The sequence below is a fragment of the Cygnus atratus genome, chromosome 26, assembly GCF_013377495.2.
Source record: "Cygnus atratus isolate AKBS03 ecotype Queensland, Australia chromosome 26, CAtr_DNAZoo_HiC_assembly, whole genome shotgun sequence".
In the NCBI taxonomy this organism is placed as follows: Eukaryota; Metazoa; Chordata; class Aves; order Anseriformes; family Anatidae; genus Cygnus; species Cygnus atratus.
This window is the reverse complement of record NC_066387.1, coordinates 2,433,423-2,460,193: the sequence shown is the minus strand read 5'-3', so window position 1 is coordinate 2,460,193 and position 26,771 is coordinate 2,433,423. Positions and strand designations below refer to the sequence as shown.

Genomic DNA, 26,771 nt, shown 5'->3' with positions numbered 1-26,771 from the left:
TAAAAGATGAAGAGAAGGGATAGGCTTCCACAGCACTCCCCTGGGTTGCACAAGCTCCCATTTGCACGTCTTCTCTCTCCCTCTGTTTGGCCATGTTGTCAGGAAAGTGAGACCTGATCAGAGACAGGTGTGGCAACATCAACCAGATTTCCTCCCCCTCCTCTTTCTATCTTATTTCACAGTGCTGCATGTCTGGGATTGAAGAGACTTAAATCTCAATCTGCCTGCTGGAAATTGCAGGGTTTCAGCTCCCGATCTGCTTTCTGCAAACCCCAGCAGGAAAGTGTCCCAAAGGGCTGAGATACACAGAGCGTTCCCCTTCCCTTGCACCACCCCCGCTGCAGATGAGCTCTTTGCCTACCTTTTATTGCTGACGAGAAGCAGGACAGAACCATTCTGGATATTGGCTTCTTTGAGAGTCTCGTGTTCTTCGAGCTGCCTGGAGTTGTAATAAAATGTCTTCTTCCAGGAGGTGACGCCCTCCCGCACCAAGTGAGCCCGCAGGTCCATCACCGTGTCTCTGGGTTTGACGGTCAGTGGCATCATCAGGTCCTCATCGGCCAGGTGCACCTTGATGTGGTACCTCTTCCAGCGAGAAAGACTCCTTCGCAGCGTGTCCATCCTCTCCAGCTCTCCGGGGACAGTGTGGCAGAGAGGAGCATCCAGCTGGGAGGTAGGTAAGGCAGGGATGTGGCTCTGAAGAGGCTGTCTGCCGTGAACAACTTAAAATGTCCTGCCAAACCTGTTCCTCCCAGTTGCTAAGCTGCATGCTTCACATTCCAGGGAAGAGCTCACCTGGCTCCAAGAGCCTGCTGGCTGGGAAATGTCTCCATGAATCATTTCCACACACCCCTAAATCCCTTAATAATTACTGCGTCCTCACAAAGTGCTCTTCATTCCAATGGCTTTCACAGGACTTTAAAGATGGATCTCCACAGCCATTTGAAATGTGGGTGCCTTTGAAAAATGAATGGGTTTAGCAACCTCATGTCTCCTGCTCTAAAAAGCTGCCAGCTGTGGGATAGCTCAGTTCAAAAAGTAGACATTGAGAAACCTCACAGCTATTTAACATGGCCATTTTAATGAAGAACAGAAAAATATTCTGCATAGAGAAAACTTCCTCATGGGAGAGAGCCAGAACATCCTGAAGGAGACTCAGAGCCGGTGTGAACACCCCTCGTTAGTGCACTGCAGTTTCATGTTAGGAGATCTGTACAGTTATTGTAGGAGAACAGGCTGGGACCCTCCAAAAGGGCATTCATTCATTGCTCCTCATACCATCACGTATCTAATACTGACTCACACACTCCTCGGCAGTTCATTATCTTGATTTCCTTCTCCTTGAAGATCCGTGCCTAATTGAAGTATTGGTCGTATCCTGCTCTAACACGTGAGCAGAGATAGCATCACAGGGCTGCAGGCACATGCGAAAAGGTGACAAGAGAGGCCTCAGAATACCAAGAGGAGCAAGTGATGCTCTGGTAAATACAGTGACACCTCCAAAAGGAAGGAAGCAATGCCGGCTGCAGGAGCTGGCTGTAATTGAACGATCCTGCAAGGCAGAATCTGACAGTCACAAGATGGTACTTCAGAGCAAACATCATCAAGATAAGGAAGTCATTTTTTTTTTCTCAAAAAGATCAAGTCACCCTCTTATCTTGCAGGTAGTTTCCTGCAGCCCATATTACCGGAATTAATTCCCTTGTCCATTCTTCTCAACACACACCAGTATTTCTAGACCAAAGTACTGCAATATAGTTGCCCTCAGAGTGTGCTCTTCACTAAAAAGGGGCTGCTCTTGCCTATTAGATAATGAAACAAATTGACAGATTTTCAGATATGGCAGCAGTCAGCTCCCATTGAGAACAAGAGATGTGTCCCCTCTCCCACTGAGAAACAATGAGGTTTCTACCCTGTCTTCTCACGTCTCTTCTTTTTTCCCTCCCCAATACGTTAGGTCTCTGTCAAGAACAACAGCTACACTACAGGCCATGGAGATTTCCCTGTGCACTTGATAGGAACTGAAACTTCTGCTAGCAAGTTTTTCTTTCTGGATTTGTTCACCATAGAGGTATGATTGTTTTGGTGGTGACTGGGATTCCTGGGTCCTCACTCTGCCACTGAGTTACTGCAGAGGTTTGAGATGAGTCACGTCACGCCTTCATGTTTGTGTTTGCTCATCTTATGATTGCTGCGTGGTGTAACACGTGTCCTTTAGGCACCTCATGTGAAATAGGAACAGCTTTTAGCACAGCCATGGCCCCTTTCATGGAAGCATTTATAAATAGAATAGATCTGCAGATATGTCAATATTTTTCTCAAACACATGACACCACCACCATCATTAGTGAAGGAGAAACGGAGGCACAGAGCAGTGCAAAGCTGATTAAAAAAAAAAAAAAAAGTAAAAGGCTCTTGTCCCCATGTCTAAGAATCTCATAGGTTGCATTTTCAGAGACCTACAGAATCTTACAAGTCTGGGTCATGGTGCATCCTTCTCCTTTGGGGTGTCATTCACTTGGGGAGCCAAAATTCATCTCTGGTGTAAATCCAGAGTCTCAGGGGTAAATCCGGGGTCTAATCCAATTCCCACTGCCATCCAAGAGCAGACTCTCATTGACGGCAGTCAGAACTGGATCGTGCTCCAGACACACTGAGGTCTGATGGCTCCGGCCAACAGAATTTGCCCGGTGAGTGCCAAGGGAAGCATAAGGCATTCTCATTTCAGCAGAGCCCGTCTGGTGTCAGTGAGTCCATCAGCTCCATCCTTCTAGCATACGTGACAGCCTGACAGCTGCCAAATACCTCCCTCAGACACCTTTCAGACGGCTCCTGTTTATTTTTAGGACAGCTCTTTCCAGTCAGGGCTCAGATGTGTGTATCATTACATAGAAAAGGGGGATGGTGGCAGAAAGAAAACACACAGCTATTATTTCTATTATTTTTCTTTCTTTACCAATTATATGGCTGGAGATTTTCTCATGTACCCCTATCCCCCATCTGCCCACGTTGGGACCATTCATTTTAAGAAAAGGGGTGATATTTTAGCCGATGAAAGCCAGCAGAAGGAGAAGCATAGCAGTGAAGTTAGCTTATGAAATATTGAAGCAGTGAAACCCTCACTGGAACACGTGAATGGCTAATGCCAGTTCCAATTAATTTTGAATTTTTCATTAAACCATTATTAAAAGCAAGAGGACAGCAGAAATAAGGGAAATTGACTTGGGCAGTATATTAAGTACCTTAGTTTTGCTGGAGGATGTTTTATTATCTGTCCAAAGCAATTATTTCACAAGCTCCTGATAGTTTGTGGGCTAAACAGAGGTATAGGTTGAAGTTCTAGATCGTCTTTTCTTACAGTTATTTTAATCCTCATCCTCTACCCTGTGCCTCACAGCCTAATTGGGTGATGTCTCTGGTATGTCATATCTGGAGGACAAGACATGGAGTCAGAGTTCTGAGAATCTGTGATAATGTGTCACTCTGGCATTATTTACAAATCAAATAAAAAGTTATTGACTTAAGCTTTTCCCCATATTGAGGGCAAACAGAGAATGTGCAAACATTCAGAGAAACACTCATTAGGAAAGCCTGAAAAGCAATTTAAAACCTAGGTGGGCTATGATTTTTTTAAGAACTAAAGCAACAACATTTAATAAAACATAGTCTTCTCCTCCCCTGCTCTCAAAGCTTCCCTACTCCATTGACTAGAGCAAAAGAGAAACACCTGCTTAAATTAGGTGCTTCATTAAGATGTCTCTTGTTGGTTAAGATAATCCTAGGCCTTATAATGTCTTCTTATAATACCAGAATAGAGACACATATTTCTTAGCCTTTTTTTGGCAATGGCTGTGTTTTCCTGCCTGCTGTGCTGCTGTCCTTGCAGATGAGGACAGAAAAGTGGGATGTTGCTCTATCAGGAAATAAAGGTTTCTTCATTTCCTGGTAGCAATCATATGGAAAGTGCGACATCTGGAGAAAATAAGACCTCAGTTCCCCTGGAAGACTCTTTGGGGAAACCCCTCTGTCAATGCTGGCCTTTCAGGCAAGTAAGATACTGTGCTGGTTCCTGAAGCTGTCTGATCCCAGGACTCACAGTCACTAAAGCTTAAAACTAAGCATTAGCTAGCAGGCTCATTCTCTACCCCATGGTCATTTTCCTGCTCCATTACTCGATGGCGCAGAAGGAGGCTGCAGTGTTGTGACCTCTGAGACCCACACTGGCTGCTGGGGGGCATGGGGCTCAGAAAGGTTCACTCACTGTGAATGAATGGCTGTGCAGAACAAATCAAAAGGTTCAACAGTGATAGCTTACGGTTAGAAATCTCCAGTCCAAAATGCAGCCTGCCACCTAATCCACTCAGTGCCCCAGATATCTTAGGTAATGGGGCAGCTTAAGGTGCTAATATTTATATTTCTGAAAGCCCAGAGGTCCCAACTAGAGCTGTTCCACCACGTGCCAAGTGCTTTACAGATAAGAAAGATGAGTAAGGCCTTTTCTATCACCCAGTGCTTCCCTCCTCCTGAGATGTGCTTGATTATAAAATGACTGGGCTCACTTTAGATGTCAAGTTACATCTACAGGAAATGAACAAAGAGCTAATAAATGATTAATAAATGCTTTGAAAAATGGGTAATTAAATGAAACAGCTTTTTAGAGTTCAACAGAAAAGCACAAAACATGTAAGCCCAAGCGATAACACTTCTCCTGATATAACTTATCTACAGCATACTGCTCACATCTGGAAGAGTGCTTAGAAATACTATTAACTTCTCGTGCGCCACGAATAAAGAGAGCCTTTGTGAAGGAGGAGCAATTCTTCTCCTGGGGATAAGGGCAAATTCCTCATTGTTTAGGCCATTTAAAAACCGTAAAAGCTGGAAGGTACTTATGGTAACGTATATTGGGAGGTGTGCGTGATGATGGAAAGTGGCAATCTTTGCACTGACCCTATCCTGTCATCTGCCTGTCAAGCTATAGGGTCCTATTCTCCCAGGCCAGATGTCCTTTCTGTTATGCTGTATTCCTATCCTACATCTCCTTGCCTGGCACAGGGGAAAATGTCTTGTCATCCTGTCCTGCTCCATACAACAGTCAGGAGTTCTGATCCCATGTTTGGCATGGGATTGAACTTAAAACAGGCTTCAGAAAAAGCTGTGTATTTTCAGCTTTGAAGGAGCAAACTTGTCTGGTTTTGGAACTGCAAGTTTCTAAGTGAAAGCTAGTTGTGAGATGGTGACATTTTCTGGTGGAAAAGGAAATGTGAAGGAACAAAAAAACACTAACGCACATGTTAAATGAACCAGTCAAGTGCAGACAATGGAAAAGATGAAAAATGGATATAGGAGAAAGCATTTTGCAGTGGTAGTTATTTCTTGCTGCAGTTCTTTATAACTTCCCAGATAGGAGATTCATGACCCTAGGAAGCAGTCTGTATCCTCCAGGGTTTGGCCTGCAGCAGCCCATGACTCACTCACCTGCCAGGTTTGGCAGTAAGCTGAGAAACAAGCAAGATAGCAAAACATCTTGTGGAAACAGCAAAACAAGAGACGAATGAATTAACTGCTGGATGAGTGAAAAAAAAAATAAACCTGTGTGCACAAAACGGGGGGGGGGGGGGGGGGGGGGGGGGGGGGGGGGGGGGCGGGGGAGGGGGCTAGATAGAGCGAGCGAGTGCTCATGTCACTGGAAACTCCAGAGGAGCCTGCCTCCAAGGCAGCCAGCTCCATTTATTTGCAGGCAAAGCAAATTCAGGATGCCTCAGCCTTGAAAGGTGAGGTAGGCGGAAATAAAAGATTTGAGGCTCTACCAGCCATTCCACCAGCAGCAAGATGGTTTTCCAGGAGCTCAAGGAAGGAAGAGGATTTGTGAATCTACATTGCCATCTAATGGTCAGGAGGAGCTTAAAGCTTTCGGTACAGCCCAGAAATGGGCTACACTAGCAAAGTAACCGAGGAAGGAATGGTCCATAGCGATAACTGTCCTTTGGTCTAAAAGGAAATCCTTCCCTGTGACAGAATGGCAGTCCCCGGTGAAGGCAATACCGCTAACCCAGATAAAGGAAGGGTAGCCAAAGTCTTGGGATAGAGGCTGCTGATTTCTCCTCTTCTGGCATCCTCTCCACTCCATTCTGGATTAGCCAGGAACATGCACATAGGATGGGATTTGCTTTCCCCTTTGTTTGTACCAGATACTGGCATAGATATAGGCTTCCCAAGCAGGTGCACATTTCAGGTGCTGAGTGAATCCTGACATCGCATTCAAAACAGTTAACTCAGCATCTCAGGTGTTGAAGACCCTGTTGAAAAATACAGATAACCAGGATTAGATATGAAAAGAGGTCAATTCCCTTTGGATCTAGGCACAGGAAGAGTAGATCTGTCCTTTTGCTCACACCTAGCCCAGCACATTGTCTGCATCAGTGGTGAGTCATGGATACGTAACGAGACAGTAGATGAAAGGGGATATTACTACCCTGCCATACCCTTTACACTGGGTGTTAGCCCTGCAGGGAAGACATACAAATAAAATTCAGTGAGATGTGAGGTTTTATGGATTTTGTCATTTCTAACCAAACATTTAAAAGGAAATGCCAGGAAGAGATGAATTTGGTGTTCATTCTGGTGCCACCTTTGTTACAGCATGCTGCTAAGGATGCACTGTATTACATAGTTTCTAGAACAGAAACTTTACAAGGGAGAGTTGAGTGTTAGGAGATACCTACATTAAGAAACCAAAGGAAACTTGGTAAAGGATTGTCAGAAGATTCTTCTACTTTGACACGTTTGTAGCCTTGACACATGCAACTTTGCATATAAGGAGGGGTTGGAGCTCATTCAATGTAAAAGAGTGGAAGGTGATATTTTATGACCATGAGTTTCAAATGAGCAGAAGCCAGAGAATAGATTAGGGATGTAAAATATCAGCTCTTTCCGGATAGTGAAATGGGCCATGGTGTCAGTACCAATTAATTTCTAAGAAAAAAAAAGAAGAAGAAGAAAAAGAAAGAAAGAAAGAAAGAAAGAAAGAAAGAAAAAATAAAAATAAGAAGAAGAAGAAAAGAAAAAGAAAAATGGAGTAGGTATTGAGAATATGGAAAAAAATGGAGAACTGCCAGACCTCAGTCCACAGGACCAAAAGGACCCCCCCAGTCTGTTAAAACGCCTGCTGTGACATGCTTCCCATGCAGTGTGTTGCCAAAGAAATGAGCACACTCCCAAACAATCCAACTTCATTTCCTTCTGATATCGTCTCATATTTACACACAATCTTGCCAAGCCTTGCTAGGCCCAAACAATCATACTGAAAGAAGAGGAATAAACAAAGGAATTCCTACAACCTATAAAACGCTCTCCTGCCTGCCCAAGAAAAAGGAAATGGTTTGGAGGGAGGTCTTTTTTTTCTTTCTTGGTTGCTCACTGTTTCCCAAGCTAATGAAAGCCAGAGGCTGTGGGAGGGACAGGATTAACATTGCTGAGGGACCAGAGTGGATTTTTCAGGTATTTCTCTCCAGTTTGTGAAGCAGGGAGGGGAAGAAGGGAATATACCTGGTTGAAGGGCTACACAAGATGACATGTTCCTTGACGTTCCTTTCTAAAAGTGGCTCTGAGTCATGCTACAGAGTTGATATGAAAAATGTTTCTCCTGCAGTAGAAATACAATAGTGAAAGAGCCTTTTGAGCGTTCAGTTCTCCAGCCCCAATTCTGAGCCTGCCCAAGCCTGCAGCAGGAGAGGGGCTGGTGAGCTGTCTGGAAAGCCTCCTCTGCCCCCCTCAGTCAGAAATTATGGAGAGGCTGTGAGAGCTGTCATAGAAACAGCTCAAAGCATGCCGAGGGCTACATGCAGCTGTAGTCCCAGGGAAAGGCATGCACAGTCTTGCAGCTACCTCCATTGTATGGGTTCCCGTAAGTGCTGGGTCAGACGGGGTGAACACCATACTTCCCCCACACACACCCCCACTCCCCATTTTCTCCCACACTTAATGTGTTTCCAAAGCTGTACCCCAAAACCTGCTTCTTTTATTAGTTTTTAACATCATTCATGAAGGTTTAACAGCACTGCTACTTCAGAGCCTCACCCTGTCTCCTTAAATCGGTTCCATGCTCAGAACTAGCAGCTCTTTGTTTTGGCTGCTTTGTCTTTCACTGTTCAAATCATGGAAATCAAAGTACACCCATGGGGTCACCTTGCCACAATGGTACCTGTAGGACAGAGGAGGGGAACAAGTATTCTAGTTTCTGTGAGGAAAAAATACATTTAATTATGTCAGGTGTACTGAGGAGTCATCCGCAGTGTGGGCTGGCAGCGGACACCACACTGGGGAGACGCAGGGCTGGTGCCCAAGCATGCTGCTTTGTGCTTCCAAGCATACACTACACTTATATCTGTTAAAAATTCAGATAACATTTTCGTAAAGGTTAAAACCCTGTAGTCAGGGTTATTTAATTGCCCCTGATGAGAGATAGAGGTGCGGGCGGCGTGGAACGCGCGGGCAGGAAGGGGGCGCATAGCCCTCTGGGAGCTGTAGTCCTCGGACGCTCCGCCATCTTGGCGCCGCCAGAGCACCGACCCTGGGGCGCTCCCTGGCCGCCATCTTGGGCAGGGGGCGAGGCCGCCTTATGGGGAAGCGGCAGGGGCCACCGGGGTGGGGTTTTGGTCTGGTAGCAGTGTGAGGAGTGCTTGTATTTTGAATTGGGAGAGCTGTAAGTCCTTCACAAAAGCCAAACTGAGCAGCCTTGTGAGTGCTCTGACTGGCCTTGTGGTGCCAAAGTATGGTTTGTGAGATTCTGACCTTACTTGTGGGTGTTGTGGTAGCTTCATGTCCATTCTACCACCAGAGCAAGCTTAGATTAATAAAGGTGGCTTGTTTTTGTCCTTTTTTTTCCTTTCTTCCTTCACTGAGGTCTCTTCTGAAGGTCTGAATAGCGCTGAAGTGCTGTTCGAGCTCACCTCAGATGGCAGGGGGGCTGCCAGGCTCGTGGGCTGGAACTTGTGGCGCCCCCATGTCTGGGGATGCGAGCGCTTCTGAGGGAAGGTCTGTGAGGGTTTGTGTAGGAGTAGGGAGCTTGGGCTCTGTGTGGCCTGGGAGGATGAAGGCTGGGGAGAGCAGGCCAGGGGGCAGAATCAGGGAGGGGGAAACACTAAATTGGGTGGGGAACAGGGCCTGAATTTGGTGAAGTAGGGGCAGATGAGGGTGTGGAGGTTCCTGCACAGCAAAGTCAACAAGTGTTTCTGGTCTTCCCTGGAGGGTGGGGTAAGCCCTTACTGTGGTCAGGGCAAAGCTGATCATAAAGTTAAGTTAGAGCATATGAAAGGATGTGAAAGGGTAGCTGGGCTTTGGGGATTTATGGGTTTAATAGGATTGGAGTAGGAAATAGGGCTCATCCCGGGGCCGTTGGATGCTCTTCTTGGGTTGCCTGAGGAGCTGCTCCTGATGCTCTTCCCAGGGCCTGCTATTGCCTTGCTTGACAAGACAGGAGGTGGCTGCTGCATATAGGAGAAGATATTTACAGTGCTTATCAGGCTGCAGTGTCAGATGTATTGTTCAGTCCTGAAGTATTTAGCAAGAGAAAGTTCAAAGTCAGGTGCTCAAGCTCAATGAATTCCTTTGAGCCTGAACTTGGAATCCAAATCTGAACTCTGTTATGTATTATACCATTATAGATTACAGTTGGTTCCTTAAAATAAGTGGATATTTTCACAGCACAAAATAAAAAAAAAAATCGCTCTCAGCACACATTCTACATCTTTTTATAGTGTAAGTCTAGCTATCTGTTTTGTCGTTGTTGTTGTTTTTAATTTTTAGTGTGGTTTTATTTTGCAGGAATTAAAAAAGACACTTCTTTGTACTTCTTATAATAATGGCATAATAGTAATGAAGTCAGGCCATTCCCATTAGATCTATGGGGCTGTTTAATTGCTCTGCAAACACTAAGGGGTGCTAATAAGCTTTCTTTCAAGCATGTGTTCATATGTCAACACTTCTGCTTTGTCAGAAGCTTAAAAATGGAAACAGTTTTCTCTTTAAGAAAACAGGACCCAAATAAGGATATGATGGAGTGGTGAAGATTCCTCTAGTGAGTCTGTTCCAGCTCATTCCTTAGAAAGGCTGCATATGAAAGATCAGAGAAGAGGCCAGTAGATCTGGTTTTTGTCCAGGGGTCTCCAGGTTTAAAGCTCTCTACAGCTACTTGAGCTCAGTTTCCCTCTGACTTGGCTGGGCACAACTCCTTTCTCTGCCCAACTCATAAAAAAAAAATTAAAAGTTTAGTCTTCAGGATTTTTTCAGTTGCGTGACAAACACAACCTATCCTTTAGCAAAAATGGAAGCTATCAAGAAAAAAATGCAGATGTTGAAGTTAGACAAGGAGAATGCAATAGATAGAGCAGAGCAGGCTGAAACGGATAAGAAGGCAGCTGAGGACAAATGCAAACAGGCAAGTAGAAATAAAATCACAGATTATGCATGTGCTGTGGAAATAAGTGTAATTAAATATCATGTTGCAACTCTGATTCGGAGAAAAATATAACTTGAACTTGGGTTTTTTGTTAATCTTTTGCCTTTTTAAGATGTTACGCTCGTACAGCCGGTGCTAGGTATTAACTTTTCAGCTATATTAGCAATTTTTTAAAGACTATCTTGTTTAAGTTTTTTAAATCATACATAATTGCTTTAATTTTCTTGTGCTTATGATTCCATGGAAAAGACTGCACAGACTTAAAATCAAAACTGTATAGCTTGAACACCTGTAGGACGAGTGTTAATACCTCCTGCAGTCAGCTGTGTCTAAAACTTAATTGAGCCTCTCCTTGAAGTGAATTAAGAAAGTTCACTTGACTAGTCTTGGTCTATAGATGCCACTTAGAGGTGCTGGCTGTGACTTGACTGTAGGTATGCTGTGTTATTGTTTTGTTAGGAATGATCAGCAATATCTTAATTTGAAAGCCCTAATTTTATCTGAATTACACAGATAACATTTGTATATTCTGTTGCTTTTCAGTGTGCTGTATTCTGGGTGTCTACCTCATGTACTTTCAGAACGATCTTGAAATGGATGTTGACTACATTCCAGTTTGTTATAGAACTTCTTATAAAATTCTCATGTCTTTTCCTTTTATATGCTTTAAATATGTTTGCTTCTGCTACGTCTTCCAGATTGCTCTTACGCATTGTTACTGTTTGGCCAAATGTTGCTTCTGTTCAAGTTGAGTTTGAGAACTTTGGGTGATAATCTTTCATTCATGTAGCTAAAACAACAGGAGAGATGTTTCCAAAAGGGTCGGCTGCTACTGTCTTTCTCCCACCCCCAGCTTACGGAAAACTACTCTTCACTTCTGTTCTCTCACAGTAAGCTTCTGCAAGCTTCGTACACCACCATGTCAATGTAGTCACTGTTTCTTTCATAGCCTCTGAGGTGCTGATCAGATGCAGCTCTGCTGGGCCACACTTTTTCCCTAACAAATGTTTCTGCACTCAGTGGCAGAGGAGCCACAGCAGATTGTTACTCAGAATAGTTAATGGTGATTGAAATGCTCAGCCTTCCTTTGCATTTAGTTAGCAAAAGTTTCCTACTAAGTGACACACTTGTGGGAATGTTTTAAGTACATGAGGATAATTCACAACAAAAAGCTAAAAAGAGAAAATAAGTCTTTGATCTTATTCCTTTTCTCTGAATTGTACCCAATTTTTTATCTTTTCTTTTTTAATATAAGCACAGTACTCAAGTAGTGATTTTAATGTCATACACAAAAGAAGCATCACTTCCTTCATCCTGCTAGTTGTACCCCTGTTAGAGCATCGAAGTGAGCACATTCAGTTCTCTCACACTATCCGGTTACTCTAAAAGTATAGCAACATAAACAGTGTTCAAGAATAGCTCACTACCAAAAATGCTGTTAAAGCTATCTTTGAAGCTAGAATGAAGAAAATACGTGCCCTAAAACATACACTATTTTGAGTGAACTATTTTGATAGCCTAAACTTCTGTGGGGGCGGAGTTAAATTGTTAAATCTGTTTCTGTACAGACTGAACTGTTTTGTATCGCAAATGGAGCAGATGGGCTTGCAGGCGCACCCTTATCAGCAGCAAGCCTCCTGATAATGCAAATTCTAAAGGGAGCATGAGACAGTTTGTCATTAAACAGTCTCCCAGCAGGTTATAAATAGTACCATTGTAGTGCACGATATGGATTTATATGGTATGGAGGAGAGAGCCTGAACCCCGTGGTGGGATGGGGTGTACCTTGTTGGCCCACAATTAGTCACAGAACGATTCAGGTCGGAAGGGACCTCCAGAGGTCATCTGGTCCCACCTCCCGCTTACGGCAGGGTCTGACCAGACCAATTCCCTCCTGCTTCCAGAGGACCACTTTTGAAGTGTCTCGAATGACGTGCAAAAAAGATGATGAAGGAATGACAACTGCATTTTTCTAGCTACAAAGAAATTGAACAGTTTCCTAATAGATCACCAGGTAATGGTGTTAAAACAAATAAAAAGATCTGACTTTAAAACATTTTTAATTATGCTGTAGAATTAACTGCTGCAGGATGTTGTGGAGTCCAAAATAGAAATGTGGTGTAAAAGGGACTATACCAGGCGTTAAACCAGATCCTGTGTGTGCAGCGATGAGGAGCGTTGTTATAAAGACAGTACGTTTTTAATGATCTTTCCCTGGAACCTGCTACCAGTCAGACTACTTGCAGTAAGAGGATCTGGTCTTCTTGTGACTCTGTTATATGTTAATACTGATAGTAAAGAGGGGTTTTAGCCATGTTAAACTGTAGCCGATAATGTGCCACAATGTTTTTATTTTGTTTGTTTTTTTTTCCTCTTGGAAGGTAGAGGATGAGCTGGTAGCTCTGCAGAAGAAGTTGAAAGGAACCGAAGATGAGCTGGATAAGTACTCCGAGGCTCTCAAAGATGCCCAGGAAAAACTGGAGCAGGCTGAGAAGAAGGCCACTGATGTACGTACCTCCAGCTAACGTCTGTCTGCAACTACGCTCTGTTTTGCAGTATGCATGTAGTAGGTTGGTGGTACGAATCGCTGAGACTTGTTGTATTGCAGGACTTCAGTCAGGGGATGGGAAAAGCAGTGTTCGGTTTCAGGTATGTAAGTCTCCTGCCTGCTCCAGCAGCACGAACGCAGGCCGGCTGCTCAGCACCCAGCGCATGGCGCACAGCTGCCCTAGGGAGCTTGAGCTGGGGCTTTATGGGCCACACGGTGACCTCGCGGCACCGCACCAGTCAGGGGGTGCTGAGAGGGGGACTTCCAGGCCCCGGCGTGCGGAGGGAGCTCCTTGGCGGAGGTGAGACGGTCCCGAAGCAGCACAGAAGCGGCTGGGGGAGCAGCACGGAGCTGCTGCTGCAGCTTGGCTTTGGCTGGGGGCTCCCGGTGAACCGGGGAGGGGGGGGGGGGGGGTCGGGCCCCGAGCCGCGCCCGGCCCGGTTCCTCCGCGCTGACGTCACCAGCCCACCTCCAGCCGCGTGACGTCATCGGCCCATTGAAAGGCGCGGGGCCGCGCGCCGCCACGTGCAGCACCTCCGCGCCCTGCCCGCCGCCCGCACCGCGCCCATGGCCGCGCCGAGCTCCCTGGAAGCGGTGAAGAGGAAGATCCAGTGCCTGCAGCAGCAGGCCGATGAGGCGGAGGATCGCGCCCAGGTCCTCCAGCGGGAGCTGGACCTGGAACGGGACCTGCGGGAGAAAGTGAGACCTCCCGGGCTGCCTGCTCGCCTCTCTCGGTCGCTCTCTCCCGGGCTGCCTGCTCCTTCCTTCCTGTCTCTGGCTCTCTCTCCGCTGGGGGGTCCTGGCTCTCCCCGCCCCCCCCCCCCCGCCCCGTTCCTCAGCTGTCCCCTCGCTGCTCCGCTCCGCAGCTCCCCGCGGAAAGCCGCGGTGCTGCCGCAGCGCCTCGCCCGCGCCGTCCTCCGGGGGCACCGGGCTCGGCCGGGGCGCCGGCTGCTTGCCGCTCTCGGGGCCCTGCCCTGCGGAAAAGGCAGCGATCGGCAGCGCGGAGCGGTTGGGAGTTGAGTAGGAAATCGGTGCTTAATTAGGGGAAAAGCGCCGCATCACAACGAGCCGAGAGTTCCCGCCTCGGCGCCGCACCGCTGGCTCCAGCACAGCTGGGAAAAGTCCGAACTGCTGGAAAATAACTTCTCCCTCCTGGTTTTCACAGAGACATGAGCGCTCTCCGCTAGCGTGCCGCTCTCCCGGGGCTGGACAGCTGGTTTCACTTAGATTTGTGTGTGATCAGCCTTCCCGGCATCTTCCTGCTATTTTATCACATGTCAGCGAGTTAGTTTTACCGTATAAGGACTGCGGGCTGCTTCTGGGAGAGGTGGAGCCAGGCTAACTCCAGCTTCCCAGTGGCCCCATCTCCATAGCTTTGGAATCTTGTTTAATTAAAATGGGACTTAAAAATGTCCTGTCTAGTGGAAGAAGTTGCAGACTGCCACGTAACAGACGCCAGTTTTCTCCATGATCGATGCCTTGTGTGCAAATCTAGTAAGTTAAGTATATAGCACTGGATAGAAAACAAATGAAATGCTGGGTAATTGTGACTAGAGGAATCCTGTGTCAGCTTCCATTTGGATCAGAGTCGCAGAAATCCTTTCCAAGATGGTACAGCTATGAGCGGAAACCACATCCTCCAACTTAGGAGGAGCAGTCAGTAACCAAGTTTCAGAAGCTGCTGCAAAATGAGTATTTTGCAGAGTGTTTAACATAATGCGAAAAACGAGTGCTCTTGCAGAACCTATGGCCCATAAAAGTGCATTTTAAAAAAAGCTGTTAATCTGGTATATGGCAATCATGCTCAGATTTGGGGAGACCTATATGCTAAGTCGTTGAGCAGACTTAGCAACTGTTAAAGTGAGTCTTTTTTTCTACAAATAATGAGCGATTAAAGGACCCGTATCTTAATAAACATGATGAATTTATGGACACTAGTTTGTTCATATTGTGTGTATGCAAGCATTTCTCCCAACAACCTCTTCATTTGTTACATAGTCTGTCCTGAAACAAAAGGTAACTACTGCTCAGTTTATTCAATAATACATAAACAGACCTTATTATTAAGAAATGTTTATTGCCTAATTCCTTAAGTACCACAGGAAGCAATGAAAAAGGAAAGTGAGCTTATTTTAAGAACATATTTAATTTTGCCCTATTTATGTTACAAAGAAGACTGACTCTCATGCTGTGGCCGACTGTATCCCCTGCCACTTAAAGATTATATACCATTGGCAGGCTTAGGAGGCCAAAGTAGCTTTAATTTTGGCAATGTGCTATGATAGGATATTACTGTAATTTGTGATGGAAAATAGAAATCAAATGTGAAGTTTTTGGAACACGCCATTATGCAAACCAGTTGGTTTTTAACTTTGAATTCTACTGATCTAGGCATGTGAAGTGACCTGAGAACACTTCTCCATTTGCAATCAATGTCTAATCCTTTGTTGTGTGGCAGGAATGACAAGTGCCACTGAAAAAAAAAAAAGAAAGGAGAAGCACATACTCCATACCTTGACATTCCTGAGATGCCATAGTTTAAACAAACAAAAAGCAGAGAGAGAGGGAAAGGTTTTCAGAGCTTCCCTGCTGTAGCAAGGAGAAGCCTTTGCAATTAAAAGGAAACTGATTAGATGTGAACATTTGTCAGATGGCAACTGGCATGCACAGAACCTCAATTCTAGGTGGTTATTTCACATAGGCTGAAGGTGAGGTGGCAGCTCTGAACAGACGTATCCAACTAGTGGAAGAGGAGTTGGATCGTGCCCAAGAACGGCTGGCCACAGCCTTGCAGAAACTGGAGGAGGCTGAGAAAGCAGCGGATGAGAGTGAGAGGTGTGTTTCCTTTTCTTCTTGTTTCTTTTTTTTTTTTGGTAGCAAACAAAAATGAATATACGCAACTAAAATATTCCAGCATCTCCGTGTGCTAATGTGTATTGGAGATCAGAGACTCAGAACTAGAGGCACGGGGATTTTTTTCTTAATGGAGTCATTCTGTTAGCCTAGAAGAACATGATAGTATGGTTATAATGGGATCCTTTCTAGTTATAAATATTGAATTCCACTTCAGGACTTTCGAGATAAAAGTGCTAAAATGCTTCTACATTAAACACGCACTTTGATTTCTGCAGAGGAATGAAGGTTATTGAGAACAGAGCAATGAAAGATGAAGAAAAAATGGAAATCCAGGAAATGCAACTGAAGGAGGCCAAGCATATTGCTGAAGAAGCTGACCGCAAATACGAAGAGGTAAAAGGGATGCCTAAATAAGGAAGTGATAAACCATATGGGAGAAGTGGGAACAACTGTGTTATTCTTCAGTTTAGTCATTCTTTGTGTGCTTTTCACTGTGTGATAGCAACCTTTGAAGGTTCCCAAAAAGGAATAACGTTAATGGTGACTTTAGCAGCATTTAAGATACTTAATTCTAAGAACACTGAAAAGTAACTTATTTGGGGAAAAAGACTTTGATGTCTGCATGTTTGTTTTACTCTAGTTTCATTCAGAAGGGAAGCACAAGCACAGCGCTTTGAGAGAAACATGCAAGAAATGATAGCAGCTTGATACAATTGTTTTCTCTTTCCAGGTTGCTCGTAAATTGGTTATTTTGGAGGGTGAGCTAGAAAGAGCTGAAGAGCGTGCAGAGGTGTCCGAAGTGTGAGTAGCTTTACAAACACAGAACTAGTTTAGAATACAGTAAAGGTTAAAGCTACATTTCATTAGAAAAATCTAATGCTAGCAGACAAGCACGTAGTATATTCGGAAAAGCTTTTTGCACCTTATACACCCAACTTTCTGCTTTCAGACTTAATAAATATTTTGTATCTTATATTTTTAAGACTTCTTGAAAGTAAAATTAAACCATAACAGGAAGAGTAGTAATTTCTCCTTTTTTTCCCCCGTAGTAAATGTAGTGACCTTGAAGAGGAGTTAAAGAATGTCACTAACAATCTGAAGTCTTTGGAAGCTCAATCTGAAAAGGTTGGTTCTTTAAGTAACATAAGGGATGGGGGCAAAGTCAAAACCTGTAATTAAAATTCATAGAAATAATCCAGAGATACAAAGAAATTAAAAGGGGTTAGCTGACTGCCTGTTTAAAGAGACTATGGATAATACTGAATAGGTTCTCTTACACTTTCAGCCTTTTTTGTGCTGCAAATGAAAGTAAGGCAATTACCAGTCTTAAAATGACGGTATATGAACTAGACTTTGAGATGTCTTGACAAAGATGAAAAAAGTATGGGTGTATGCAAAGGGTGTATGCAACTGTTGTAAAAGGAAAAGTGGTTATAAACAGTGGTCATGTTTCCACAAACATTTGTTGTTGCTGCCACAACTTCCCTTAAAGAGTGTTTGTTTTCACAGTACTCAGAAAAAGAAGATAAATATGAAGAAGAAATCAAGATTCTCTCTGACAAGCTGAAAGAAGTAAGTTTATCCATCCCCAAACTGTATTTTGGCAGCTTTTTTGTTTTTTTTTTTTTTTTTAACAGCCCTCAATTATTCTATTTGGTTTTTTTTAGGCTGAAACTCGTGCTGAATTTGCTGAGAGAACAGTTGCCAAACTGGAAAAGTCTATCGATGATCTGGAAGGTATGAAATCACTCCGGTTCTTGTTTTTAAAATCTTCAGTTTCAAGTCAGAAAACAAAATTCTAGGAGTGAGTAATGTATTTTGTTAGGAAATGACAGAAGTATTCATCAGGTATATAGGTGAGCCAGCATGATACAGCTGGTAATCCACTGGACATACCTGTCCAGTCCAGTTGGTACCTATGGACCAGAGGGAATTTTCCTGAAAGAGGTTCTCTTCCAAAAACTTGGTAACAATAACCTCATTTTGGCTACCTCACAAACGTATGTGCTCAAACACCCTTTCTATTAATAAAATCATAATCCTATTTAGCCTGATTACTGAAAAATAAGTTTGAGAGATTAATAAAAAAAAAAAAAAAAAGGACATGTAGAGACCTGGCAGGTGGGTGTATTTTTGCTTTCATACTGGTACTCAATTACAGATCTGTTTTCTTCTTTTGTTTTCCTCCACAATTGCTTCGGTCGCTGCCTTCTGCCTGTCTTCGTTTCTTCTGCTATACGCCTTTTCCTCTGGACTGTTTCTCTGCATTTCTTGCTGAAACATGCCTTCTGCCTTCGTGACTGATAGATGAGCTGTACGCTCAGAAGCTGAAGTACAAAGCTATCAGTGAGGAGCTTGACCATGCTCTCAATGACATGACCTCTCTGTAATTTGCACTTGTTTGGGGGGGGCGCTTTGACTTGCTGCATTTCTTAAGCTTTTCTTGCCTTTAATACCTGTCACTTCTGTGCAATTCAATCCTCTCTGTAAGAACCGAGCTCAATAAAAACAAGATACCTCTGCCTTTCAGCTTTTGGGTTTCTTTCCTTACAATTCACCTAAAACAGACCAGTAATGACACTAAGTTCAGCTCCTCACACCAGGCTGCAGTAGATGCAGTCAGCACAGGTGGGACAGGGAGGGTGGTGTGGCCCAGGATACTGGGGCAACAGGGCCATGCTTGTCCCTGACAAGTGCCGTAGACCTCGGTCTGTCTCAGCACCCCTGGCAGCCAGCACAGAACGCAGGGGACTGCCAAAGGCCTGGATTTTGGTATTCCCAAAGACAGGCCCAGCGGTGAAAAGCTTTGAGCTCACTTCTGTGCAAGTGTGGAGCTCTGCCTGGTTTAAAATTGACGGGACAATGAAAACTGTAGGATGGGTCCTACAAGTCAGATGTTAAATCAAAACGCGAGTCTGGCACGTAACGCGAGAGATGCCCAAAACCTCACGAAATAAAGAATGATTGCAAAAAAAAAAAAAAAAAAGTAAAAATGGGGGAATGTGATTGTTTCTCTTGAATGGCGAGGTGAGTTTTTTTTAAAGAGTTTTTTTTAATATATTTAAAGTTTTATATTTAATGAGAAAAGATTTAAAGAAAAATTTACTTATTTTTTATTTTATTTATTTAAAGAGAAAAGGCAGTAATGTGATGTGCGTTTTAAGTCCTGTTTTTTGTCCTTTCTCCCTAGAAAAACTTGCTCAAGCGAAAGAAGAGAACTTGGGCTTGCACCAGACACTGGACCAGACACTAAACGAACTGAACTGTATATGAAGCAGGGAAGAGGAGCTCAGCAGCCCCCTGAGGCTTAAACCCTCACCTCCTGTACCACGCCACTCCTCTCCCTTTCCCTCTCTGTACCCTGGAAGACAAAAAAAAAACACCAACAAACTTTAAGTTATGACCAGTACCGAAACACGAAGGGCTCCGGGGGTGACGGGGAGGGAGCCTCGTGCGTTCGGTGCTGCTCCCGGCCCGAGCCGCCCGCTCTGGGGGTGGCTGTGGGGCCAGGGTCGGCGCCACCCCCCACCCCTCCCCCGCTGGCGGTGCCCGGCGGCCATTAAACGGTTCTGTCAGCCCCGCGTCGCCTCGGCTCCTTACTCCGCGCGTCACGTGACGCCCCGCCCCAATCGCGTCGCTCCTCGCCGCGCCGAGCCGAAGCCAATGAGGCGCCGGCTCCCTTCCCTTCCTGCCGGGTCCTGCGGGAGCCGCGCCGCTCGGCTCAGCCAATGGGAAGGCAGCGGGCGGTGATGGGCGGCGGGCGCGGCCTATGAGGCGGCGCGGAGGGCGGGGCGGCGGCCGGGCAAGATGGCGAAGACGTACGACTATCTCTTCAAGCTGCTGCTCATCGGCGACTCGGGCGTGGGGAAGACGTGCGCGCTCTTCCGCTTCTCCGAGGACGCCTTCAACGCCACCTTCATCTCCACCATCGGTACGGGCCGCCCGCCGCGCCTCACGGCCTCTCCCCCGGCCCCCTCACGTCCTCGGGCCGCTCCGGGGCCGCCTCAGCCCCGGGTCGCTGCAGGGCTGACGGGGCCGTGTCGCCGTGTGCCCGGCGTTGGGCAGTCGCGGGCCCGGGCTGTGGGTGAGGGAGGCTCCGCGTGTGGTGCTCCGAGAAAGTCCCGGCCCCAGCCGGGAGGTGAGAGGGAAACGCGTGAGGCCGGTCTGTGAGGAGGCGGGAAGTAACTCGGCTGTTTCTCGTTTCAGGTATCGATTTTAAAATTAGGACCATTGAGCTAGATGGGAAGAGAATTAAGCTGCAGATCTGGTAAGGCTTTTCTTCTGCGCTTCCATGAATTAAGGTCTGGTAGCGCAGTGTCAGTGTGGTGAGACCGTGTCTGGGATGTTGCCTCCAGCTCTGGGCCCCCAGTTCCAGGACAGGGAACAGATCGAGAGAGCCCAGCGCGGAGCCACGAGGCTGAGGAAGGGAGTGGAGCATCTCCCTTGTGGGGAGAGGCTGAAGGAGCTGGGTCTCTTTAGCTTGGAGGAGACTGAGGGGTGACCTTATTGATGTTTGTAAATATGTAAGGGGTGAGCGTCAGGTGGACGGAGCCAGGCTCTTCTCAGTGACACCCAGTGACAGGACAAGGGACAGTGGGTGCAAGTTGGAATATAAGAGGTTCCACTTAAATACAAGAAGAAACTTTTTCCCAGTAAGGGTGGCAGAGCACTGGAACAGGCTGCCCAGGGGGGTTGTGGGGTCTCCTACTCTGGAGACTTTCAAAACCTCCCTGGACGCATTCTTGCGTGACCTGATCCAGGTGTTCTTGCTCCGGCAGGGGGAGTGGACCAGATGATCTTTCAAGGTCCCTTCCAATCCTTAACATTCTGTGGGTTGCAGTAGTGATGTTATCACCTTTTTTTTCTCCCATTATGCTTGTCAGCAGTTTATGTTATCGGAGAAATCAAAAATCTAGTTTTAGCATATTGTTGAGCCAGTCTTTAAATGTTTAATTAAAATTCCTGGTGGCTTTAATTTGGGCATGGGAGCTTGGGTGGTTTGTGTGAGCCCCGCTGTGTTCTGTGTGTTGCAGGGATACGGCTGGGCAGGAGCGATTTCGAACCATCACAACAGCGTACTACAGGGGAGCAATGGTAGGAGCGACACAGCTTGCACTAAACGTAAACCAAAGCGTGCGGCTCTCACAATCAAACCAGCTGGGTTGTAATGTGGGACGTGTGTAACCATCTCTCTTCGAAAATGTAAACTCTAACCTGGGTAAACACTTACAGTCATGCTCCTGTTTCTTAGTGTGGTGCTGGAGCTGTACTGGGATAATGTGGGAGGTCCCAGAGTTGGATTTCCACAGTGACTCACTATAAATACACATCCGGTACGCCTTATCTAGCAAGATACAAACTGCAATTAAACGTTATGTACAGCTCTGAACCACCTTTTGTTTTAATAGTGCTTGTTAAGTTGTTCTTTTCTGTTATGGACAAGTCTTTAACTCTTGCTTAAACCGATGCTGAAACAAGGTGTTTATCTCCTTAATCTTTAGGGCATTATGTTAGTCTATGACATCACCAATGAAAAATCTTTTGAAAATATTCGGAACTGGGTCAGGAACATTGAAGAGGTAATTCCTGTGTTTACTTACTCGATATTGAAGATGCTGTTTCCCCTCCAAAAATACTTAGAAGTTAAATGCTTCAGAAATGTTATGTATCTTTAAAATAAATATGCTGAAGGCTATGTGGAAAATAAATTGAATGAAAATCAGTAACATCTTGTAGAATTTCTTGGTTAACAGTAATTCATTATGCTTACACAGGAGCAAGCTTTTGTCCTTGTAGTGAGTAGGGTTCCTATAAGGTAATGTTTTCTTGCCATGACAAGCAGACTAAGAGCTGTCATTATGCAGGACACACACTGAGCTATCAGTGTCTGCAGTAAGCTGCTGGGATCAGGTGTTTTGGGGGAGCTCATAAATCTACAGAAAATGCTTAGCACCACCATCTCTATTTTAAGTACTTGATGACCTGAATCATCATCTCGTCAATATTTGTCTACAAAAAAATAAGAAGTCCTTTCTTTGGTCTGTTTCTGCCTCAGCACGCCTCTCCAGATGTTGAAAAAATGATCCTTGGGAACAAATGTGATGCAAATGACAAAAGACAAGTTTCTAGAGAGCAGGGGGAGAAGGTAAGTGCTACAGCCTGGTCTCCACCCTGGTTGGTTGTATTTATAGCTGTTCCTGCTGATCCAGCTAACATGAAACTTGCTTTTGTTCAGCTTGCAGCAAGTTTTGGAATTAAATTTATGGAGACCAGTGCAAAAGCAAATATAAACATAGAGAATGTAAGTACTGCAACCTTTCTTTTATTTATGTTATTATAAGTGCAAACAAGCAACAAGAAAGCTTGCTCATCCTGATTGTATGCAAAACTCAATTGTTAGATGCATCAGATGTGTTATTAAATACATGTCCTTGCATCCTGTGAAGGCATTGTGTTACCAACATTATGCTAAAGGATTTAACTTGAACTTGGTACTTAGACTGTAACACAAGGGCACTACAGTAACTAGTGTTAGAGCAACATCCTAAAAAATCTGGGCTTATGTCTCTGCATGCAATAGTGCCATTTACAAAGGACATCATTTTGCCACAATATAAAACCTGGGCATGATAAGGCAACTTATTATTAAACAGAACTGTTAGAGCACAAGCTGTTAACCATGTAACTTGTAACTGTTTTGTTACAGGCGTTTTTCACTCTTGCCAGAGATATCAAAGCAAAAATGGACAAGAAGTTGGTGAGTAACTTTTACTTAGTCCAATCCCTATTTAAAGAGGGGAAGAAAAAAGCCAAATACCAACTACTTTGTCACAGTGAGTCAAAAAACATTTTGTGGCATCTTTCATGGGGGACGCACTGAAGGTTATAGAAATATATTTTTAGTTTTCACAGGCTATGCTCTTGCCTGGGCTTATAAACAATTGTCTCTGCATTTCAGAAATTAGTTGCAGCAGTTGAGGTTTGCTAAATAAAATTCTTTTGTTTGTTTTATTGGAAGCCAAGTGAGAGGTAGAGCAGAGCAGTTTAATGATACTTCTTGCTCTTTCTGTTTGGAGAACTGAATTGTATGAATTAGAAGTACAGGAGGCCCACTTCATAACACTGTTCCTTATGAAATGAAGCTAAAGAAGATTTCATCTAATTTTACTGAACATTCTACCTTTATGTGACCAGACGTGCTGGTAGAGCTGTAATATTTTGGGTCTTGCTGACAGTTCTGAGATATTTTAACAAGAACTGAATGTCCTATATTTTTTCTAATCTCGTTTGCCTGTGATTTTATGGAAAGAAGAATAGGCACAGTACGTGTTAGTCAAAGGCAAAAGTAGCAGATACGGTTCTCTGACTTCTCAGAGTGAAGGAGTGGAGGCTCCTTTTGATTTCTAGTAACCTTTTTTGTGTAATGAAAGGCTTGATTCAACAAAACGTATAGATGAAGTATGGATGCTAGATCTTACAACAGTACTAGAAGCTGTTAAGTATGAAAAAGTAACTGAAATTCTTTGCATCTTCAGGAAGGCAATAGCCCACAAGGCAGCAACCAGGGAGTCAAAATCACACCAGACCAGCAAAAGAAAAGCAGCTTTTTCCGATGTGTTCTTCTGTGAGGGACACGGCCTTAATCTGAGCGTCTGCTCAACTGAACTGGACTGTGCCTGTTCAGAGTGAGACTTCCTCTGTCTGTGGACTTAGCATTTTCAACACACATTGTCACTTTGTGACCATCTGAATAAGAAATCGTTTATTTTAGTAATTGTCTGACTCTTCAATTTTGGAGATGAAACAAGTTTATTTTTGTCAGATTGCCACTGGGCATATATATTGTCTAGCAGAGGGAATACAGATCAAATGTGACCTGTAATAGCACCTTTGCTGACAGGCTTCAATCTTATTGTTCATATCTGTAATGTATCCAAATTAGAAAGATTAAGTTATGATCAAAATAAGAAACTGAAATACCAATATTAATAAAGTACAGGTATGTGTACATGATACATGTGCATATCCATATCTAGATGCATATAAAACATTTGCATCAAAACATCAAATAAATGCACTTAAGCAAGCAGTACAGGTATATACCTTTTCAGAAGGTAGAAGGAAGCTTTCTACATCTCCACCTTTTTGCTACTACAGAGTAAATCCTTAATCTGCCTAATTACTCAATTGTGTTTTTCTAGACAATCCACAAGTACAATTAGAGTAAAAAAAAAAAAAAAAAAAAAACATTCAAATGAATCTATTAAAAAAAAAAGTACTGTAAATGTAATGGTTCCTTACCATCAGGAATTTCTTTATCCATGTTAAAGACGACCATGTTTAAATAATCCATGCATTTAACAGGAGATGATAGCTACAGTGTGTCCCATGCAAACGATCTGTGGTCTGTTTTTGGAGAAACAGACCGTAGGGACATGTATTTCAGCATTTAATATTACAGTGGACAGCTTTTCCTTCTCCAGCTGAGAATGACTCCAGATCTGTCATGATGTAGTAGCTAGTTATAAATTGTGACAAGAAAATGTATTGCACTGCTTCCAGTTGTGTGTTCCCATGCACACTTGCTCACATATGCAAATAAATGTTGCACATATGAACACTTTCTGAAAACAGACTTTTTAAACTGAGATTTGCCTTGCTGCTGTGTATTGATCATTTCAGATTCCAAGCAGCAACAAACCTGTTAATAGCATGCATCAATGCAAATGATATTTAGTTCTCAGTGGAAATATTTATTCTTATAAACACAGTCTTGTACATTCCGATGTATAAAATGTAACAGCCTAGTAAAGCACCTAGGTAGCCAGTTGCTCTGAGTTCTGAGCTGTAAGCCTGACTCTAGTTAGATTGATAAAAGGAGCCAGTAAGAGCAATCGACTTAGAAGTCTGCTGTCAAGTAATTATGGTATATTTGACCCAAATGAACATATCACCTGTGTCCTGCAACTCACTGGATTTGTTAACGTGCTGCTTTGTTTACATTGACAACTGCACTTAAGGGTAAAATTAAAGCTCATTTTAATGTATTTACTTACCAGCTTTGCTTTCTTCAAGGTTGTGGTATTACATTCAGGCCTCAAAGTAGCACTCGTAAGTGTTACTGTAGTTAATTATGAATCTGATAGATATTTAAACTTTATAAATCTGCAGCATGCAATTGGGCTCAACAGGAATATTGCCCCTTTTTCTAAAATAAAAAGAAATTTTTTATTGCATAAGTTACTGGATTATAAAAACGCATTTTATATGCCACCAACTTTCTTCTTTTAATAGCTAGCAAATTAAAATGAGCTCTGTTCATTATTAAAATCATATGTAAAAACTTTCCTCTAACCAGTACCTTATGATGTTTTGTTCTTGTTTGTTTGTGTGTTTGCTTGTGGCTTTTTAGTGTGAGGACGTGGTGAATACGCACCATGCTGAATTACATGCAGATGTATTTGTAGGGTAAAATCATGTTAAGGTACTGAAGAGCCTTCTAGTCAGTATGTGCTTCAAAGGGTAGGTAATACACAGCTGTAGATTGGGCAAGCAATGCTACTATCTTCATATAAGGACGCTTTAAAAAAAAAAAAAAGACTATGCTTCAAGAAATTACTGGGGCAAAATTGGGGAGGTGATTCAGGCATGGTCTGAATGCTGTTCTACACAAAGCAGATCTGTTTAATGTGTTGTTTCTGGCTTAGCAGTAAATGTGGTTTGTATCACATCTATCCTCTTTCTTTAATATAGCCAGATGTTGCAGCCAGACTTATTTTTGGAAATGACTGGAAAAATCAGTGGTTAATCTAAGTTGATATCGTGGGGCTCTGCACCACGACAGTGGGTCTTGCCTGTTGACAGCATCTAAATAGATAACTTGTCCTGAGATGAGAAAGAAATACCATATTAACTTAAAAGTGGATAAAACTTGAAGGATTGAATTGTTTTTCATTCCCCATTTTCTAAATCTTATGTTACTCTTTTGCATTAAAAACTAACTCTGTCTGTGAACAACTTCATTTAAACTTATGCTGGTTGTTGCACGTGTTTATATACCTAATTTATAGCATGATTTCCAAACTGATTGGTTTTGTTCAAGGAACATGTTACTGCCCGATCTCAGGAAGTTTCACGCAGTTACTGTGACCTACAGTCATCACTGTACTTCTAGGGTATACAGGCTCGCAGAAATTATATCAGTGTAAGCAATATGAAACCTCAAAATATGAATGCAAATGTAAGACAGGGAAAGGTTAAAGACACTGTAGTTGCATGTATGCTTGGCTATGTGTTGCTAAGTACTGACATCAAATGTTGGATAAGTACAATATGCAGTTGATGTTTCCATCGCATAATTAAATTGTGTTTTTTAAGCATGAATGTTATGAAAACACAATGATCAAAAGAGGTACTGTGTAAATGAATACAGGAATGTATTTATATGTAAGCTTTCTTTAACTAAGATGGAAAAAATCTGAAATTGGATACAGAATTTGTAAAACAGGAATTTAAGTAGATCCGTAAAGCTAACGATGCGCTTGCTACGCATTCTCAGTGTCTAAATACCACTAAAATGTCAGGTAATCAGTTAACACTTGGTTTGTAGAGAAACAAACCCATTTTTGAGCACGTTCTCAAACTCCCTTACTTTAATGAGTATCATAGAATTCTGTGGTTGACCTTATTTTTGAGGCTGATTGCAATTATTCAGATAGTCTTCACCCTTTCAGGTGTAGAGCTGTCAGTAGCTTATCTGTCAATAAACAGTGGAACTGCTGTTTTAATGCTCACGTTGTCTAGTTCCTGTGCAGGTAGGCACATCTAATGTTCTTTGACATCAGAGCCTTATGCCACGTCAGACTTTCAGCCTCAGATTTATAAATCCTATGGATTATATTAAGTCTC

General features: G+C 43.7%; 6 protein-coding genes across 9 annotated transcripts in view; 5 read left to right on the top strand and 1 right to left on the bottom strand.

The window, feature by feature from the left end:
- Positions 1–19,442, top strand: part of TPM4 (tropomyosin 4) — a 209,355-nt gene extending 189,913 nt beyond the window's left edge. The window contains exons 2-9 of the mRNA XM_035567715.2: positions 13,535–13,706; positions 15,709–15,842; positions 16,139–16,256; positions 16,594–16,664; positions 16,913–16,988; positions 17,373–17,435; positions 17,531–17,600; positions 19,054–19,442. Coding sequence (XP_035423608.1) covers positions 13,575–13,706; positions 15,709–15,842; positions 16,139–16,256; positions 16,594–16,664; positions 16,913–16,988; positions 17,373–17,435; positions 17,531–17,600; positions 19,054–19,136 — 747 coding nt within the window. The 5' untranslated portion in view covers positions 13,535–13,574 and the 3' untranslated portion in view covers positions 19,137–19,442. The remainder of the gene's footprint in view (positions 1–13,534; positions 13,707–15,708; positions 15,843–16,138; positions 16,257–16,593; positions 16,665–16,912; positions 16,989–17,372; positions 17,436–17,530; positions 17,601–19,053) is intronic.
- Positions 1–24,909, top strand: part of RAB8A (RAB8A, member RAS oncogene family) — a 214,822-nt gene extending 189,913 nt beyond the window's left edge. Inside the window, exons 2-9 of the mRNA XM_035567718.2 lie at positions 19,660–19,794; positions 20,070–20,130; positions 20,897–20,957; positions 21,365–21,442; positions 21,919–22,008; positions 22,099–22,164; positions 22,570–22,620; positions 23,399–24,909. Of these exons, the coding sequence (XP_035423611.1) occupies positions 19,671–19,794; positions 20,070–20,130; positions 20,897–20,957; positions 21,365–21,442; positions 21,919–22,008; positions 22,099–22,164; positions 22,570–22,620; positions 23,399–23,491 (624 nt within the window). The 5' untranslated portion in view covers positions 19,660–19,670 and the 3' untranslated portion in view covers positions 23,492–24,909. The remainder of the gene's footprint in view (positions 1–19,659; positions 19,795–20,069; positions 20,131–20,896; positions 20,958–21,364; positions 21,443–21,918; positions 22,009–22,098; positions 22,165–22,569; positions 22,621–23,398) is intronic.
- The window catches only part of AP1M1 (adaptor related protein complex 1 subunit mu 1), a 235,849-nt gene that overhangs the window by 189,913 nt on the left and 19,165 nt on the right, over positions 1–26,771 (top strand). The gene's annotated exons all lie outside the window — the stretch shown is intronic.
- The window catches only part of FAM32A (family with sequence similarity 32 member A), a 225,461-nt gene that overhangs the window by 189,913 nt on the left and 8,777 nt on the right, over positions 1–26,771 (top strand). The gene's annotated exons all lie outside the window — the stretch shown is intronic.
- On the bottom strand, positions 358–621 carry TINCR (TINCR ubiquitin domain containing). Its single transcript, XM_050715661.1, has one exon. It carries the CDS (start codon positions 619–621, stop codon positions 358–360), a length of 264 nt encoding a protein of 87 aa, XP_050571618.1.
- On the top strand, positions 10,306–13,404 carry LOC118258739 (tropomyosin alpha-1 chain-like). The gene is made up of 2 exons (XM_035567720.2): positions 10,306–10,438; positions 12,841–13,404. Exons 1-2 carry the CDS (start codon positions 10,325–10,327, stop codon positions 12,982–12,984), a joined length of 258 nt encoding a protein of 85 aa, XP_035423613.2. The 5' UTR covers positions 10,306–10,324; the 3' UTR covers positions 12,985–13,404.